At 42.2% G+C, this 20123-nt stretch overlaps 1 protein-coding gene across 1 annotated transcript in view; it reads left to right on the forward strand.

Moving 5' to 3' along the window:
• Positions 1 to 20123, forward strand: part of ANGPT1 (angiopoietin 1) — a 145878-nt gene that overhangs the window by 73036 nt on the left and 52719 nt on the right. Inside the window, exons 2-3 of the mRNA XM_081874436.1 lie at positions 4927 to 5082; positions 9191 to 9312. Of these exons, the coding sequence (XP_081730562.1) occupies positions 4927 to 5082; positions 9191 to 9312 (278 nt within the window). The remainder of the gene's footprint in view (positions 1 to 4926; positions 5083 to 9190; positions 9313 to 20123) is intronic.

A 20123-nucleotide genomic window follows, 5' to 3' on the forward strand; every position in this document is an offset into this window, starting at 1 on the left:
AATCAAGGCACACATCTGGCCCGTATTGGGTGCTGCTTACTGTTCAGAATGAAACATGCTCACTTCCCCTGCAGCATTTCAAGTTTAATAGAAAATGAACGGAAGTAGAACTTGAGGATGTTACCCAATTAAAATGGGGACGGCAACTTCAGAGGGCTGGTTCAGATGTAAGACTAAAACTTTGCTTAGTAGGGAAATGAACCTTTAAAAAATGCCTTGGGATTCTCATAACAATGCGATGTAAGTATAAAAGTGATTTAAATCTCACATATGAAAAGTTTCCAGGTTGTATAAAGGAAAGTTCATACACCTCTGAGCCACCTTCTGGGTGTGACCATGGGGCAACATTGCCCAGCAGTGCAGAGCCCAGAAAACAATGGGGGAGGAAGAATTGTGTCTGCCCTCACAAGATCTCGCGGGGTGGTGTTCATCCCCCGGGAACTCAGGTGGGAAAGGAAGGGCGGAAGCCATTAAAAGGGTCTCTGGTTCTTTCATTTCAACCTCAACTGGCGTCTTTGGGGGCTTGTTTGTTTGTTTGTTTGTTTGTTTCCCTTTCCCTCATTGAAATGTTAATTCCCTCATTATGTTAAGCATTGGAGAGAATTTTTGTTACAAGTGTGGGTGGAAATGGAATTGGGTAGGATCGGCATAGTAGTAGTAGTAATAATAATAATAGTAATTTATTTATACCCTGCCCATCTGGCTGGGTTTCCCCAGCCACTCTGGGCAGCTCCCAACAAAATATTAAAAATACAATAAAGCATCAAACATTAAAAACTTCCCTAAACAGGGCTGCCTTCAAATGTCTTCTAAAAGTCAGATACAGTGGTACCTTCGGTTACAAACGCATCGGGTGAAGCGTTTTCAGGTTGCGGACCGCGGGAAACCCAGAAGTACTGGAAAGGGTTACTTCCGGGTTTTGCCGCTCACATATGTGCAGAACCGCTAAACCGCGATTTGCGCATGCGCAGAAGCCAAATCACGCCATGCGCTTGCGCAGACGCGACGCTGCAGCTTACGAACGCTGTGGGTTATGGACATGCCTCCGTCATGGATTACGTCCACAACCCAAGGTTCCACTGTAGTTGTTTATTTCCTTGACATCTGATGGGAGGGCTTTTCACAGGATGGGCACCATTTCCGAGAAGGCCCTCTGCCTGGTTCCTAGTAAATGGGAGGATTCACTAAGACATGCCCAGCATGAGTTAGGATCTCTACCTAACAGGAATCTCTCCCCACTTGCCTAGTGAGACCCTGGATGCCGGGCTTTCATCAAACCAGAGTTCAATGCTGGAGAACTCCCACAGAGGGCCTTTCTAAGCTCAGTGCATTGCCATTCCATCAGCAAAGGCAGAGTGGAATGAGGAACTCATCCTTGTCCTACAGCCATGCCAACCCAGCTTACTGACCGTAGTCAGTGAAAATCTCATCTGGTTTTCCCCCAACTCCAGTGTCTTGTCTCAATTTTTTTCACTGCTCTCACGGGCCACAGAATGTGCCTGCTTAGGTATGGTTACTGGCATTGCCTTTGCAGTGTGTTGCATCAAAGAATCTCAGCTGTTATTGAATTCTTCTTCTCACTCTTCCCCCCCCCTCAAAAAAAATGACTCCATCTTCAATGTATTTAAGTGACCATTATTCAAGACAGTAACACAGGGAGCACAGGGTTACATTCCTGGAATTGGTTTTAAAAGGCTGTGAACTCCAAAGAAATATTCTCAAAATAGCAATAGTGAAAACACCTCCTACATCTGCAAACACTCCAGAGATCCTGGCATCTGGTCAACAATGCCTATCTGTTCTTCACTGGAGAAGACATTCAGGTCTCCTGCCACTTTATGCCTAAATTCATCCTCTGCATCCCTAGCTGAAACACTCAAAATCTGACATGGGAACGAATATCCTGCACATGTTCAGGCAGGGACAAAGAAAGAACGGCTTAGCCAAGACTCAAAGACTCTGAACCCACTTGCAATGCTTTCCTTTGAATTACATTGACTTAGAAAGTTGCTAACTTTCATGGATAGTCAGTAAACCCAAGCTAGACTTTCATATCTTACCCAGTGAATATCATCCGCAAAGTCCAATGCATATTGAGCCCCTTTCTGTAACCGTTGTGAGGGAGACTCCAGAAGAGGCAATCTGAATTGCTCTGTCTGCAGACAAGATGCTGGTGTCTCCATTTGCCTACCTTTCTCAGGGCTCTCTCACAGGGCAGTGAGATAATATCACCAGGGGAGTGAGAGGTCCATCAAACTGATTCACAGTCATGTGTATGAAGCTGCATGAGCCAGTGTGGTGTAGTGGTTAAGAGTCTTGTAATCTGGGGAACTGGGTTCGCGTCTCCGCTCCTCCACATGCAGCTGCTGGGTGACCTTGGGCCAGTCACACTTCTTTGAAGTCTCTCAGCCCCACTCACCTCACAGAGTGTTTGGTGTGGGGGAGGAAGGGAAAGGAGAATGTTAGCCGCTTTGAGACTCCTTAAAGGGAGTGAAAGGCGGGATATCAAATCCAAACTACTACTACTACTCCTCCTCCTCCTCCTCCTCCTCTTCTTCTTCTTCTTCTTCTTCTTCTTCTTCTTCTTCTTCTTCTTCTTCTGTCTTTGCCTGCCTCTTTTCCCCTACATTCATAGATCTCTAAGAGATGGGAGTTTTACATTTACCCACCAATTCCATTGACTCAGAAACCATATAGTCTGATGAGTATGATGGGCACTTGTTTTTTATCCAGAAGTCTCAGCTATAACTATGACTATGAATATACTATTTAATGTAGCCTACAAAAATAAACTAAGCATATTTCAGAAATGGAGCTGAATAGTTCTACCATGATGCTAATGTTGTTGTTGCTGTTATTTCTGTTATTTAATAAATTTATAGCCCACTTTTCAAATAAATAAATAAAACTCTTCACTAAGCAGTATGTAAGTACACAGTTAACTAATGATCAAATTATATAGATGTATATGAAAAATTAATCACATGACGTAGTCATATGTACATTTGACTTTGTAAGCTGTGCACTCCTCATTTACTGTCCCAATAATAAAATACAGATTTCCCCCCCTCATGGCCATCTGTAAAAAACAAGATGAATATATTTATTATAGCATAACCTTTTGTGGACTATAGTCCACTTCAGTTGATGCAGGTTCTGGATTATAGTCCACAAGAGAAGCTTATTCATCATAAATTTGTAAGTCTTTAAGGTGCCACAAGACTTTCTTTACAAGACTTTCTTGTTTTTGTTTCAAGAGACTAACAAGGATATTTCTCTAGAAATTATTACAATGGAGTTCTGTGTTACAATTATTCTGTGAGAGGTTATCACACTCTAAAAATGTCATCAACCCAGTACTATTTCGGAGGAAATTAATTCACACACACCCTCTGAATGTCGCAAGCCAATTGCTTGTGGTTTTGCTCTATTTCTTGATTATGAGCTTCTCAGAACTGCAATTTTGCTACTAGATGTGTAAATCTAGCCTTCCCATTGTAATATATTATAATGTGTTTTCCATACACAACTTTGGACACTATTGGTACTCCCCAAGGCAACATTAGAGGCCAAAGGGAAGGTAAGAGTTCATTTGGCCCCAACTGACTTTATTATATGGCTCATCACATAGTTTGTTGAATCAGCTGTTGTGTAAAAGTGTGCTGGGTGATTGATTTTTACAAGGGAAGCTGCAATGAACTTTTGTTTCCGGAATGGTAGGATTGATTCCTAAACATACTGCATATGAAAGGGCTACATCTCACTGTAGAAGAACCACAACTCACCTTGTCTTATGAGAAAATGGTATGCCTGAGGCTGCTGGCTATGAATCCAGGGAAGCTAAATGTTGGAAAATTCAGGACAGTGTAGTTCTCCACACTAGATTCCAGTGAATGTAATGATGGCTGCCACTTAGATGGCTATAAAAGAATATTAGACATATTCACAGTGGATAAGGCCATCAGTCGCTGCTGGCCACGATGGCTGTTCTACCTCCACTGCTGGAGGCAATCTGTTTCTGAATACCTATTGAAGTGAATCACAAGCAGGGACAGTGCTATTGTGGTTCTGGTCTTACTTGTGGCCTTCCTGTAGGCATCTGGTATGATACCAGAAAGTTGGACTAGAATGTGGGCCTTTGGCCTGATGGCAGGACTCATCTTCTGTCAGGCTTCAGGGAATCAGATCCCTCCCCCGGTGGCAGCAAAGAAGCAGATAAAAAAAGAAGAGTTCTTACCAATTAGTTTATTCAATAATCACAGCAAGAGACAAAGGAATGCAATCTCTCTCTTGAGATGGTGTTGCTCCAAGTAAAGCCACCACCCCCTTCGTCTCTCTTATCCCATGTCATCCCTGCGCTGGCTGAGCTGGGCTTTCTGTCTCTGAGACTCTGCACACCTAGTCCTGGGGGAAGTTGGCTCGGGAATGCTCTCCAAAGACACTGAGTCTGCCAGCTGTCTCTTCCCTGGTGTTTCTTCTTCCTGCTGTTCTTCTTCCAATATTTCCCAGCTTTCCCCCTCTGCAATCTCTGAACTAGGTCCTTCTGCAAACCACCGTTCTAAATCTATACTGTCCTCCTATTCTTGGGAAGGTTCAGGAGAAGGGTGGACACCATTCCTCCTCAGTCCTGCCCCTGAAATCTTCTTATGTTCTGTTGCTGATTTTACTTTTGTTTGCTGTGCTGGTAGTATTTATGGGATTGTTTCCAAGCTTTGTTATTTTTGCTTTGCTTATTTTTATTTAAAAAAAACTATTGCATTTCACATTGTTTTGAAGTCCACTATGGAGAGAAAAAAGTGCTTATAAATTTATTATTTACACACACACACACACACACACACACACACACACACATTTAAATTGCAGATGCATTTTAACATAAATACTTTGCTGCCATTTAAACTTGTTACCTGTTCTCTTCCATAGCTTGAGAACTACATTGTGGAAAACATGAAATCAGAGATGGCGCAGTTACAGCAGAATGCTGTGCAGAACCATACAGCCACCATGCTGGAAATAGGGACCAGCCTCCTCAGCCAGACAGCAGAGCAGACAAGAAAGCTCACAGATGTCGAAACACAGGTATGTTTCCATGGTTGCATTCACCAGGCCATTAACTGTGACAAAACATTTCCCCCTTTACTCCCCTTTTTCTGTGTCATTTCCTCATACTGTGCTTCTCGGCATTTATTTATTTATTTTTGCTGCAGGAAACACACTTATTGATTGGTGGTAACAGCAGCAAAGGCTGGTTTCAGTTAAAGTGTTCTAGTTTGGGCCAAATGGGAGTTGCTTGGTATAGTTTGCTCTGCATGTGTTATCTCAGGCTGGACTAGTCAAGAAAGTGAGCTGCTGCTGCTGACTTCAAATAAACACCTTGGCTACTAGCTGTGAGCAACTGAAGCATTGAATGTGTCGAAAAGTTCTGATTGTGCCTTTTATATATGTGACCACTTGCCGCTTTAGGCTAGCTTGGGTTGCTTTGATTTTCTCTTCAATGTTCACAGCCATGAAAAATACACTGTGCCCATGGTGTATTGCTATCGAAGACAATTATAGAATCCCAGGGTTGTAGAAATGTAGAGTTGGGAAAGACCTTTGGGGTCGTCTATGCAAGAGTCTCAACTAAAGCAACAATGACAGATGGCCATCCAACCTCTGCTTAAAAACCTCCAAGGAAGGAGAATCCACCACTTTCCAAGGGAGTCCGTTTCATGCTCAAACTGCTCTTACTGTCAGAAAGTCCTTTCTGATGATTAGTTGGAATCTCCGCTCCCTTAACTTGAATCCACTAGTGCAGGTCCTACCCTCTAGAACAGGAGAAAACACTCTTACTCCATCAATGCTGCTGCAGGGCAATGGTGGGGCGCAGCCCATAGCTGAGGGGAGGAAGGATCCAATGTAGAACAGAACCTGTGGAAGGCACTTTGCTGTGGGTCCCCTTGAACCTGGATCCAGCCCTGGGACATGGGAACAACCAAAACACAAGTTTATCATCTCAGTGAGAACTTGGCCTGAATTGTAAGTTATTGTAGGGGCTTCTGTGACGTGCTTAAGATTGCAAGTCATTTAATGTCCCATGTGTAAGTTCATGTCCAACAATACTTCTCCTGTTTGATGGTGGTAGTGGAGGTGGGATGGCCTATGGTGTAGGCCATTCCATGTGTTGCCCCATGTGCTGGTCACACCCAGAGTGTGGTGTAGTGGTTAAGAGTGATAGACTCGTAATCTGGTGAACCGGGTTCGTGTCTCCGCTCCTCCACATGCAGCTCCTGGGTGACCTTGGGCTAGTCACACTTCTCTGAAGTCTCTCAGCCCCACTCACCTCACAGAGTGTTTGTTGTGGGGGAGGAAGGGAAAGGAAAATGTTAGCCGCTTTGAGACTCCTTCGGGTAATGATAAAGCGGCATATCAAATCCAAACTCTTCTTCTTCTATGGTGTAGTGGTTAAGAGCGGTGGACTCGTAATCTGGTGAACCGGGTTCCTTTCCCCGCTCCTCCACATGCAGCTGCTGGGTGACCTTGGGCTAGTCACACTTCTCTGAAGTCTCTCAGCCTCACTTACCTCACAGAGTGTTTGTTGTGGGGGAAGAAGGGAAAGGAGATTGTTAGCTGCTTTGAGACTCCTTAAGGGGAGTGAAAGGTGGGGTATCAAGTCCAAACTCCTCCTCCTCCTCCTCCTCCTCCTCCTCCTCCTCCTCTTCTTCTTCTTCTTCCAGGGCTAGAGAAAAGACCAGACCCTTTCTGCCTGTTCAAGCTGTAATTAAGTAGGGACCCTGTTTCTACATAGCTTTAAAAGAGGATTAGACAAATTCATGGAGGAGAAGGCTATTGCTGGCTGTTAGACAAGATGGCTACGCACTGCCTCTACCACCAGAGGCAGTGCTGCTCCTGAATACCATTTGCTGGAATCCACAAGAGGGAAGTGGGCTCTTGCGTCTGAGTCCTGTTTCCCACACGCATTTGGTAGACCACTGTGGTAACAGGATGCCGGACAAGATGGGCCATTTTGGCCTGATCCAGCAGGCACTTCTCATAGTCTTATGTTCCCAACAGTCTATACCAAAGGTTAAGAGGTCTAGAGCAGTTTTTCCCAACCTTGGGCCTCCAGCTGTTTTTGAACTACAATTCCCATCATCCCTGACCACTGGTCTTGCTAGCTAGGGATTATGGGAGTTGTAGGCCAAAAACATCTGGAGGCCCAAGGTTGGGAAACACTGGTCTAGAGAACATCTGTTTGCTAATTGCAGTCCTGTTGGGAACCCATCACAGACAGGGCCTGGGTTTGAAGGGAGGAGACAGAGAAGTCCACAAGATCAGCATCCCAGCTTCTGATACATGTCCGTTGGCCCTAACTCATTGAGAGCCCTTTGATATTATCTATCTGTTCACAATTCATAATTCTCCGCCACTCTTTCCCCTTTCCCTTACAGTTTCAAGCATATGGTATCTAGCAGATGCTGCGCATCCAGACTGTCTGCTTAAAACAAATGTATGCATGTGTGTAATCACTACACTGGCCAGTTAGTTATACCAGCAGAGTGTTTGAGATGGATCATATTTTTTGTATTCTCCGAGACTCAAACCGTGTTTACAGTATCCTTTCCCGAAATGATTACTTAAAACGCATATCAACATATAGAGTAACAAGATCAATTACACAAGAAAGGACAATTAATTTAGTCTAGCTAGAGATAATATACACATGGTGATGACAATATAGTCTTACTCAAGCTCTCAGCTTCTTAGTTTTCCATGGAAGGGCTAATAAAAGTTTCATATAAGACGGCCTTAGCTTGTAGGTAATGGAATATGAGCATGAGAAATTGCTGGAACCAAAATCTTATATTTTTAGTCTTAAGTCATAACAGAGAATAGAGGCTACACTATATATTTGAACTGCATTAGGAGAAAATAAGCATGTCAAGGTCAACTCACCCATCATCCTTGATAAACAAAGGCCTGCTTTTATATTACCAGAGCAGTGTAGATGCTGATCCCCATTGGCTTAGTCCTGCAGTCACAGTATTAAACATAATAATTGACTTTTGGCACACATACAATATAGGGGGATGCCCACTATCAGAAGGCAACACTAGACTTTATGCTTTACACAGGATTTCAGCCAAAGATTGTGACCCTTTTTTTGTTGAGTCACTCATAACACCAACTATTTTTCTGGCAATGCTATCCAAATATGTAGAGAAGATATGTGTTGTGATACAACAAGATAAATGTGTATTATTCAATAATTTTCTAGACCATCGCCCATCAGAACTGCCAAAGCCTTCTCCTTCTAATTTTATACCGACTCCCTCAAAACCTGATTTGATCATGCACAAATAAGTAGATTCACAATGTGATCCACAAGACAGAATTATTGGCTCTGAAGTGACTCATAGCTGGAACACACATGATTTTGGGTTGTGGTAGAAAATAGTCTGTCTCCCTGTAATGACAGGCCTGTTATATCCTATGGCAAGTCTACATTTGGCCAATGGTGCCTTCTTTAAATAACACACATGCACCATGCTTGGCATGCAGAGACATGATGATTGGTGGTGGTCCTATACATTCTCCATAACCTGATGGGCATTGACAGCCTTACATTTTATGTGTATCTAGGAAGATTCCTCCATCCCCATATATAGGAAGGAATGGGTCCCCCCAAACATGTTTGGTTTAAAGGTGGGCTGAGGTCTGAGAACACTGAAGGCTACTGTTTTAGGTGTTGTTGTTTGGTAAGGACACAGGAAGAACCTAGTGAGGCTTAGAGTGACTGAAATTGAAGAAGCTCAAGGGAGGAATGTAGACTTACTTCCAAGGAGGTATGCAATATCTGAAGCTATGCTATAAATAAACCTAGACCAAACACAGCCAAAGAAATACCTTGGGACAATGATGTTTTGGAACTTCTGTTTACAGAACAGAAGCTGGGGAGCAGGTTGGCTTGTGTTTAAATTTAAATCACCCTGGCAAGCTACTTAGGTAAATGCACTTCATAAAAGAACAATGGAAAACCTGTAGAGACCAAAATAAAATGTCCTGTTGGTGTGTCTCTGTTTTGCAATATTTTTCTTTTGGATCATCATGATATATCTGGGACCAAGCAAAGCAGAACAGCAAGGTTGACTGCTAAAGTCAAAAGTATTGGAAGGCCTATCTATTATTTCTCGCTTGCCTCCTTCAGGTACTAAATCAAACGTCCCGACTAGAAATTCAGCTGCTGGAGAATTCATTATCTACTTACAAGCTGGAGAAACAACTGCTCCAGCAGACACATGAAATCTTGAAAATCCATGATAAAAACAGGTGAGTGCAGAGTTCTTTAATACTGTTGTAAAATATGCATGGAAGAACATTTGCAGTACCAAGAGGCCTTCTTCCGGACATTCTCTAATTGATTGATTGATTGATTGATTGATTGGATTTCTACTCCACTGTTTCTCAAAAAGGAGTCCAGGCTGGCAAGCAACAAAACAATACAATTATATATGAGACTATCAGGTAAAATGACCAGTACTCTGTATTGTTATGCTTACATAACAGTAGTGGTGTAGAGAGCCAGTGTGGTGCAGTGGTTAAGAGCGGTAGTCTTGTAATCTGGGGAACCGGGTTTGTGTCTCCGCTCCTCCACATGCAGCTGCTGGGTGACCTTGGGCCAGTCACACTTCTTTGAAGTCTCTCAGCCCCACTCACCTCACAGAGTGTTTGTTGTGGGGGAGGAAGGGAAAGGAGAATGCTAGCCACTTTGAGACTCCTTAAAGGGAGTGAAAAGCGGGATATCAAATCCAAAACTCTTCTTACAGTGACCCTAAACTTTTGAATGATACCAGTGGATGAGAGGCAGCAAGGTGTGATATTGGCATCTCAAAAGAACCTGGGAACCAGAAAGACTCATGAAGGGGCTCTGCTTCCCTTCACCCCCATGTCAATCACTTGGGGAAGGTAAATACTGAGCAGTACAGTTGGTGAAAGGAGTGTGAACTCTTCCTTCATACATTTGATACAATCACTGGCCCTGAATGAGTGCTAAAGCACTATATTACTATAGGTAAGTGGTAGATAAAATGATGGCCCTCTGAATATTGTTGGACCCATTAGGGCAGGCTTCCTCAACCTCGCCCCTCCAGATATTTCTGGACTACAACTCCCATGATCCCTAGCTAGCAGGGATGATGGGGATTGTAGTCTCAAAACATCTGGAGGGCCGAGGTTGAGGAACCCTGCATTAGGGATATATGAATGTGCCTCATTCCATTCTGACATTTGTTCATACTGACATATTGGTCAATCTGCTCAACAGAATTTTCTTTCCCCCTTCTAATATGCTACCCACTTCATCATTCACGTAAGTAGAATTATACTGTATATGTATTTTTGTGGTATGTGATGCCATACATAGACACTATATTTTGATATTAAATTGTTGGCATTATTTTCCTTACATCTCACTTCTTTGCAGTTATTTCATTGTGTTTATTTCAATGTAGTCCTCTCCTTTGTGGAAAGGCAGTGCTGTGCTGCGCTGTGCTTATGGTGGAATCCTCTGGCATTCCTAGTGCTAATCAATCGCACCTAGCATGGTAAATGAGAGGATTTGTAGTCCAGCAATGCTGTTGATTGGCTTGGGGAAACTATGGCTCTCAAGATATTGGTCAGTGATCAGGGATGATGGGAGTTGCTGTCTAGCAGCATCTAGAGAATCACAGGTTTAGCTACACCTGCTCTAGATCAATGGGGAGAAATCAGGGCGGGGCAGATTGTGGAGGAATATATTTATTCATCTCCAACCTGAACAGTACATGGTTATTCACCTCTCCTTCCTTGCTTTGGATATTTCTTTATTTCTCTTGTTGATCTTGGAATGAGATTGTCACCCCCACTTACATTCATCACTAGCATTGTTTCAACTCTTTTTAACATCTATAGCTAGGGAAGGATCTATGCATACTAAATCCTTGGGAGGCTTTTGGGGGAGGGTTTTTCTCATTCTTTAAACAAAGTGCTACTTTTTAAAAAAACAACAACAAAACCCTAGGAAGTCTCCCAGGTATGAATAAATTCCTACTTTGTCTGTGGGTGGCCTCATGTCACTGCCCTGTTGATTGGCAGAGGGCCACCAACTATAGGGGGAATTCTATATGGCCCTATCAGGAGTATTGGATATGGAGCAGAGCTATTCATGTTATCTTAAGAAACATTGTTCCATGTAAAGGCAGGGGCTAGCTTAAGAAAGGGACAAATAGACAAATGAAATTGGATATTATTATGCTTTCCCAAACCACTCCAATTATTAACTAACATCAAGGCTGTTCTGGACTGCTTTTTGTGCTGTTTGAAATGTACTTCTTGGACAATTGCTGCACAAACACTTACACACACTGATATTCTCAAAGAACCTAGGAACAGCTTCGTGCTTAGCAAACAGTTTGCATGTATTCAGATATGCTCTTAACAGGACATTCACAATCTGATCGTATCATTTTGCAGGATCTTTCTTTCCATTAATTGCACTTAGGAGATGATAAAACAATCTCATAGAGAGATATCGCATGATTCCTAAATGACTAGTTTATCAAGCAATCATTGTAGTCACCAAGTAGTTGACTTGGTTTTCACTAGGGATGGATGGAGAAGTCTGTTGCCAGTCAATGCCTGTTTCACATGTTTTCATCCCATTTCCACATTGATCTGTGCATTTTAGGGGTGGGGAAAGAATCCATATGAAAATTTGTATCCAAATACTTACTTAAATGCATATTTTATCACAAAATGCAAATTCACATTTTCTTTCAATATAGACATTTCTAAGCATATTTTACCCTAAAATATGTATTTTGGTACATTTTTATAAAAGAAAATAACCATATCACAATATGTGGAAAAATCCAAAGTTTAATTATAGGCTCATCAATGTAGTTCCTCCCCCAAAAGCCTCCCAAGGATTTAGTATGCATTAGTCTGGCAATTGTTAAATAGACCAGTTTGCTTAAAATATGTGGAGCAGCGCCCTTAAGGACCTTCATGTCACAAGAAAGCACAACAGCCACTCATGCCATCTTTCCATTCTGTTGCAGAAATGAAACCCCGGAACCATATGGGTAGGGTAAATTACATAGGTGTTTCCCATCTGATATTCATCCCACTGGGAAAGACAGCAACCTTTCGGTGAAATTTGCAATTGGCTCTGCTCACATTGTTCTTAGCATTCAACCACTCTGGTACAACCAGAGTTAAAGCTGTGGGAACGTGGTCTCTGCATCCTTGTGGTAATGCATAAAAGGCCACTTTGTTATATAGGAATACTGGCCCCGTAGGAAGGCAGAGCAGGGAGATTCGGTAACCAGCTGAAATCTGGACCCTTTATAGGTAATGTGCTCTATCAACTTTTGCTTCCGTATTATTGAATTAGCTGCAAGACCATTACAAAGCTTCAGTGTCAAAGTGGGAATGTGTGTGGCTTTTTAACCCACTGACCTACTGATTGTATTAGTGACCTGCCAATTATCGGCTTAGGCCTAAGTATTTATTTAGAATGTGGAAAAGGCAGAGATTCCTATAGGTGATAACTGGTGTGCTTAATATTTTGCATTTATTTATGTGCTTTAACAATGTGTCACAGTGTTAAGATATGTTTGGCAGTAAATAAACATGGCCTGCCTTGACCTCTGTGTGTGGCTGCATCGACTTACACACTGATGTGCCCTTTTAATGTGATGAAATAGCCTGGCCTTGTATATGGAAGGAAGGGATGTGTTGAAAATCAACCTATTTTCATGCTGCAGTTAAAGGGGGGAAGGGGAGCAGAAACTGTTCAAGAAAGCAGAATGCAGTAAGGTTCATTAATAAAATTAGCAGGAGTGAGCGGACTGGAGAGATAATCATTTCTTGTTGTAGAGATCACAACTTTTTTCACTGTCTCGCTTATTTCCAAAAAGCAATTGAATTGGAACAACAGGATTGAGATACTAGGCTACCCAGAAACTTCCCTATAGCTAATGGAGAAAAGTTGCCTAGACCATAACCCACAAACTGGTTGAATTGAAAGTTTGGATAACAATTGAGTGAGGATGGTTCCTCAATATGCTTGTGGCATTGCCCCCTTCTAATGTTTTACCCAGATTTTAGAATCTGATTTTATTTCCAGAATTGCACTGATGCCTTAACAGTTCATCATACCTTAAACAAATAAAAATAAAATAAAAACCCAGAGTTTGTTCAGACCCCTGCACATAATCAGTTTGATGCAGTTTGCAGTTAACATCTTTTTCCTTTGTGGATTATGAATGTAGACCAGTACATATTCACTTATTGTTTTGTTGTTTCTGTTTTAACTATCTATTTGTGATTTTATCTCATGTTTTAATCTTGTGTACCACCCTGTTATCTTTTGATGCAGGGCAGTATATAAATCGAATAAATCGAATAAAAATAAATAAATATGCACTTAGATTAAATCACAGCACAAAAAGGAATCGGTGTGATTGCAGAATCACATCACAATTCTTTTAATCAATGCATGTACTTCAATCAATGCATTTTTCATACATAACAAAATGCAGGCAAAACTATCACATCTGTTCTTTTCAATGAACTGGCAGCATGCATGCATGCTTTGGAAAGCAGATTCCAACTGCAGCTCAGAGCAAAAAGTATCTGCATGTGAGATCATCACCAAGAACGATCCATGCCAGGGGTGAGTGAAAAGTAGCTCTGGATCTGTTTGTGGACTGGCAACTTCCAATTGTTTAACAGCGGCAATGGCAAAATGACTCCCCCCAATTCCAAATTACATTGCTGGAATGAAGAAAATTGGGGAAGGGGAACACACAGGAGTGGGGTTTTAGGGGCTGTGCAATTGGTTCTGGTACTGAAACAAATCCTTGGGCTCAAAATTCTTTAATTCTAAGTACAGTTGTACCTTGGTTTGCAAACGCCTTGCGAGTCAAACGTTTTGGCTCTCGAACGCCACAAACCCAGAAGTAAGTGTTCCGGTTTGCGAACGTTCTTCGGAACCCAGACATCCGACAGGGCTTCCACAGCTTCCAATTGGCTGCAGGAGCTTCCTGCAGCCAATCAGAAGCCACACCTTGGTTTCTGAACATTTTGGAAGTCGAATGGACTTTTGGAATGGATTCCGTTCGACTTCCGAGGTACCACTGTATGTCTTTTGCATCCAGGTTTGATTGGTTGATCTTAAGGTTCTAGTTATTTTTTAAAAGGCTATGAGTCACGAGGGTTATGTACTACCTTCGGTGCCAGAGACAATATGCCTTTGAACATGATTTGCTGAGAATCATGAGTGGGAGAGGACCACACCACTCATGTCCTGCTAACAGACTTCCTTCAGGCCTTTTGTTAGCCACCGTGACTAATTGCTGGACTAAAGGAACATTTGGTCTAATCCTGCAAACTCTTCTTACGCTGTCAAACAAAATAGGTCTTGTCAACTGAGTTTGCCCATCCTGATCTACACATGTTTCCTATCCCTCCCCCCACATACCAATCTTCCCCTGTAAGAATATTGTAATTTAAGGAGCAGCCTTTCGTTGGAAAGGATATCCCTGCGTTTCCAACACAAGGGCTTGCGACTGCTCAGCCATGAACAAAAAGTGCTTAAAAAAGGATTTTGGCATGAGAATTGCCACAGCAGCGACATTATGATCCCTTCACCAAAAAAAAAAAAAAAGTAAAAAAATCTGTAGTGTTAGTATAATGCGCTGTCAAAAAACATCTGGTGCTATAATATTCTGTGCAAGAGGAATGTGTAATACCTTGGACATAATTTTTTTTTTTTAATAGATGCATTGAAAACTATGGGCCAAAACATATATGATGTGGTGGGACATCTGTAATCAGAGCTCTTGATGTTTTATTACAGCTCTAAGCAGCTGTGGGACCCCCAAAATGAGACGAGGGCAGTGGCACCAGGAGGTGGCACAGTGTTGAAAGCTTTGTCTCTGTGCTGTTTTCCTAGTTAAAATATGTCCCTTCCCCTGAAGTCCCGTTGGGGGAAGCTAATAAGCTCAGGAGGTCCCCTTTCCTCCTAGTAGAGCTAATTGCAGCTCGGGGAGGGGGATTTTGGTCAGGGAAACAGAACAACAGGGAAGCACTGGACATCATTTCCCCCAGCACCCTGCCCCATTCCAATTCATGCCGCCCCACAGCTGGTATCCTGTGCCTCCACAGACGGAGACAATATGTTTCCGAATACCAGTTGTTGGGAACTACGGGAGGGGAGATTACTCTTGTGCTCGCATCCTCCTAGCGGGTTTCCCACAGGTACCTGGGTGGTCACTGGGCCATTGGCTTGATCCAGCAGGCACTTCTGATGTTCTTCTGCTATGAAGCCTTTTTAACAAAATAAAATTAAAAGCCAGGAGATCTGATCTCCTGCATCACATCAGCAGCACCTCTGCCTGCGAAATCCCTGCTATGGAAAGGCTCTGTGGGCTCCTCTGTTATGGCGTTTTGATTTGCGGCAAAGCCTCAGTAGCTTGCCAAGCTTTTGTTTTTATCCCATTCCTGCTGTTTGCTTGCATTCTGTTTGGCTCTGTGTAAATGATCCCAGTTTGTATTGCTTGTTATTTTGTGGGGGGGGGGGGTTACATGCCTTCTAGGTGGCCCCATTGGCCTGAAAGGTGGGTTGGAGAAATGCTCTTATGACTAAATAAAATGTCCAGTTTACATCCCCCCCCCATACATATTTTATTTCAAAATCCAAAGTTACATTTTGTCACTCAACAGTTAAAATCCTATATAATAATAATAATCATCATCTTATATATTTATATTTACATGCTGCCCATCTGACTGGGTTACCCCAGCCACTCTGGGTGGCTCCCAACAAAATATTACAAACACAATAAAACATCAGCCATAAAAAAAAACTTCCTGGAATACTGTTGCCTTCCCACTCACCCATCCTCAATGTTTATAATCAAGATTGCATACAGTTTCATTCTAAAATTCCATCACATCCAGTTTCATCTTCTTTAATGGTTTTCTTAATAAGTTCTGCTGTTTTGTCCCCTTAAACTTCAAACCCCACTGTGGACTTCACATATGGAAAATTACTTTTTAAATAGACTAGAAAAGGTTTCCAGTACTCCTTGAAAGAGCCAATTTACATCTTCAGTAAGAAATAACATGTATTTTATTAATAACAGCAACAACCGCAACAAAATATGCCCCACCAGGTAGCTCAATGCAAGGGATTGCTTACGGTTGTTGTTGTTTTTTTGAAAAAGGATGACAACTCTTATTTCTGATGTTTGTGAATTGCTTTATTTGTTTTAAAATACTTGTAGGCTGAATCACCAAGTTTCACTGAACCATGTTCCACTTATGTGCTAAGAAATCAAAACAATAAGCCAGATAAAACACATTGACCTCCTAATACAAGACAGCAGAAGGAAAGCTCTCTCAGAGAAGAATATTGCTGACGTGAATGCCAAGTTTCAAGCCATTCAAGCCCCTTGGGGGGGGGGGACTGGCTTCTGGAGGTGAGGCAGTAAAAGATTCTGAAGCCATGAAGCCACCACAGAAAAGGCCCTGTGCCTTGTGCCTGTCTGTCTCACGGATCTAAGTTGTAGGTGAGCAAGGAGGGCTTCCTTTGTTGATTTTAATGTTAATATTTTTAGCAGAACCAGTAAGGGAGTGAGACTCGAATTAGGAAAAAAAAAAGTGTGCAGATAAGCTCAAGGTCAAGATTGTCAGAGAATTCCATCTCTAAAACAACCATTCCATCTTCATAGCAGGTGAAGTGTCATCTCGAATTCCCTTATACATATAAAATACAGTACAAATGTATACGATATGCAGGGCATTTATCCCAGTGATGGCAGTTATCTGTATCTGTAGGGCAGACTAAATCTTATTATCTGTACTTTTAAAATGTCCAGGCTCTTGAGAACCCTAATATATCTCTAAGTACTGGTCCACATCCTGTTCTCAAATGCATCTGAATTTAAATCCTCTTTAAACTTCAAGCATGGTCTGGACCGGATTAGCAGATCTACCTTGCAAAGGAAATTGTCTGAATCAAGCAATCCTGGCCCCAGGGGAGAATCATCAGGGCTGCTTCCACGGTCTACTTCATCACCTTTTTTCCACAGTAGCTACAACAGAGAATTTTTTACATTGGCCTTTCTGTCTAACCTCTCCCTAAGAGTGAAGTTTATTAGCAGAACAGGGAGAAGGGGGTTATGTATACTCTCCTGCTGATCCACCCTGCTGGTTTACATCCTGACAAATGTAACGCACCATTTCTCCGGTAGAAAATTGATTTCGGGCCTCATTTAAGATCAATAGACTTGACAGCATTAGATAATATTATGGCATTTGAGACTAGGAACTAGCGGCTCTTAAACGTTGTCATCTAAAGGAATATGCCCCCTAGCTAACATGCCCTAAAAACAACACACTTTTCTTTGCACCTTTAACCTGATCTTGCTACATCTAAAGCCTATTTCAAATGATCTGTATTTCCTATGTGGGCTGTAGTAATAGACACAAGCATGATCATTATTCATGAAAATCCACATGTGGCCTTCTTGCTTTTGCTACATGCTCTCCATGTAGGAAACGTATGATATTTGAAGCATCCCTAATTATTTCCTTGAAATAGGGATGGGTCTGTCACGTTTTGTTCTCACAGGCTCATTTTCCCAACATTAAATTGAGTTCTCCACATTTTTCAGCAATTTGCTAATTCTTTTTCAATTTGCTAATTCTTTTTTTCAGAGCCAGTGTGGTGTAGTGGTTAAGAGCAGTGGACTCGTAATCTGGTGAACCGGGTTCGCGTCCCCGTTCCTCCACATGCAGCTGCTGGGTGACCTTGGGCTAATCACACTTCTGTGAAGTCTCTCAGCCCCACTCACCACACAGAGTATTTGTTGTGAGGGATGGAGGGAAAGGAGAATGTTAGCCGTTTTGAGACCCCTTAAAGGGAGTGAAAGGAGGGATATCAAATCCAAACTACTACTACTCCTCCTCCTCCTCTTCTTCTTCTTCTTCTAATCCTCATGAAAATTTATCAGCATTTTTGAGTGAATTTTTCCCAGTAAACACATTTTTATATGCAGGGTTTTGTTTTTTTACTAATGTACCTGTTTTTTCAAGAACTTTATAATTTCACAAAACACATGCAATTAGTTTCCCTTAAAATAAATAGAATCCAATTCTTGAGCTGGCCGCAGTGTGCCCTGCAAACTCTGAAGTAGAAGGCTGATAGAAGGTCTCAACAGCAGGACTTTATTCTCTGCTGGTATTTCTGCCTTTAAACATGGCTTCGAAATCTACCATCTAAATATAGGCCTGTGGTTTCATTGTGAGGTTTGTTGTGCAGCTAAATAAAGGAGACATGAAATTAGTGGTCTGACCACCGTTGACAAGTAATTACCATGTTACTGAGAATGTCACCCTTTCTGGATCTGCGTACCACCCTGAACACTTCAATATGGTTTTCATTGCCCTTTCTGCAGAGAGAATCATTAAGGCAGTGTGTATGATTCCCTTATCTATACACTGATTCTGAAATTAATGCAAAACCACATTTGTAAATATAAATGGGAAGGGGAAATCTAAAATACCCAGACTCTTTATTGCACTACTTTCATGAAGTCATCTATAAATGGTCAGATGTGTTGTTGCTTAAGCAGTAAAACATCTGTAGGCTTCCTCATTCCACAACATCCCAGTCAGTGGGGTTAAAAATGCTACCATCTCTCTTCTTTCCTTGACATAGGCAACATTCCACTAATCTAACTCCTGTGGCGGACTCATTACTGGGAATTAATTTACTGTTATGTAAAATATTGTCTGGGAGGTAACAAACAAGACAGCATGCTGCATTGTGGAAATCAACAGATATATACAGACACCCCCACTTAACCTCCGTCCTCAAGGAAGCAGTACATCATAGATCCTTTGAAATTTAAGCTTTCCTGAATTTTGCAATGCAGGTCTTCACCCAAGCAGTATGTACAAAAATGCATATACTAAGATAAAGTGTGTGTGAAAGTGCACATGCACACAACAATAACATAGAAAAATGCATTTGATTCAGGGAAAGCACTTGCAAAAATGTGTATATTTTTCAAAACATACACAAATTTTTACAGTCGTACAGTCATACAGACTGTACATATTTACAGTCGTACCTTGGTTCTGGAACGCCTTGTCACTCAAACTTTTTGGCTCCTGAATGCCACAAGCCCGGAAGTGAGTGTTCCAGTTTTGAATTTTTTTTGGAAGCTGAACATCTGATGCAGTTTCCCTGCTGCTTCCAATTGAGTGCAGGAAGCTCCTGCAGCCAATCGGAAGCTGCGCCTTGGTTTTCGAACGTTTACAGAAGTCGACTGGACTTTCGGAACAGATTCTGTTCGAGAACCAAAGTATGACTGTATTAGGAAAAAATACCACATTAAAATGTTGGCGTATTTTCATGAGGATCTACCAAAAAAAGAAAAGCAAAAAACAAATTGTTGCAGAAATGGTGTATAGAGGGTTCAGTATGTGGGGGACACTGGTGGCACTGTGGGTTAAACTACAGAGCCTAGGACTTGCCGATCAGAAGGTCGGCAGTTCGAATCCCTGTGACGGGGTGAGCTCCCGTTGCTCGGTCCCTGCTCCTGCCAACCTAGCAGTTCGAAAGCACGTCAAAGTGCAAGTAGATAAATAGGTACCGCTCCGGCAGGAAGGTAAACGGCATTTCTGTGCGCTGCTCTGGTTTGCCAGAAGCGGCTTAGTCATGCTGGCCACATGACGCGGAAGCTGTACGCCGGCTCCCTCGGCCAATAAAGTGAGATGAGCGCCGCAACCACAGAGTCAGTCATGACTGGACCTAACGGTCAGGGACCCCTTTACCTTTACCTATGTGGGGGACAGCTTTCTTATGAGCATCCTAGAAAAGCCAAGCAGAAGTGGTTGTAAGAATAAGAACTGCACTAACTGCTTTGAGCTTCTCAGAAACATCTGGTTGGCCATGGTGGGAAGCAGGGAGGCTGGACTCAATCGGCCTTCTGCCTGATCCAGCAAGGCTCTTTTCATGTTCTTCTAATCCATAATCCCTCCTACTTTTCACTTTGTGAAACAAAAAGTCATGCTTTTAGGAGGTG

This window comes from Podarcis erhardii (assembly GCF_964252035.2).
Source record: "Podarcis erhardii genome assembly, chromosome: 8".
Classification (NCBI taxonomy): domain Eukaryota; kingdom Metazoa; phylum Chordata; class Lepidosauria; order Squamata; family Lacertidae; genus Podarcis; species Podarcis erhardii.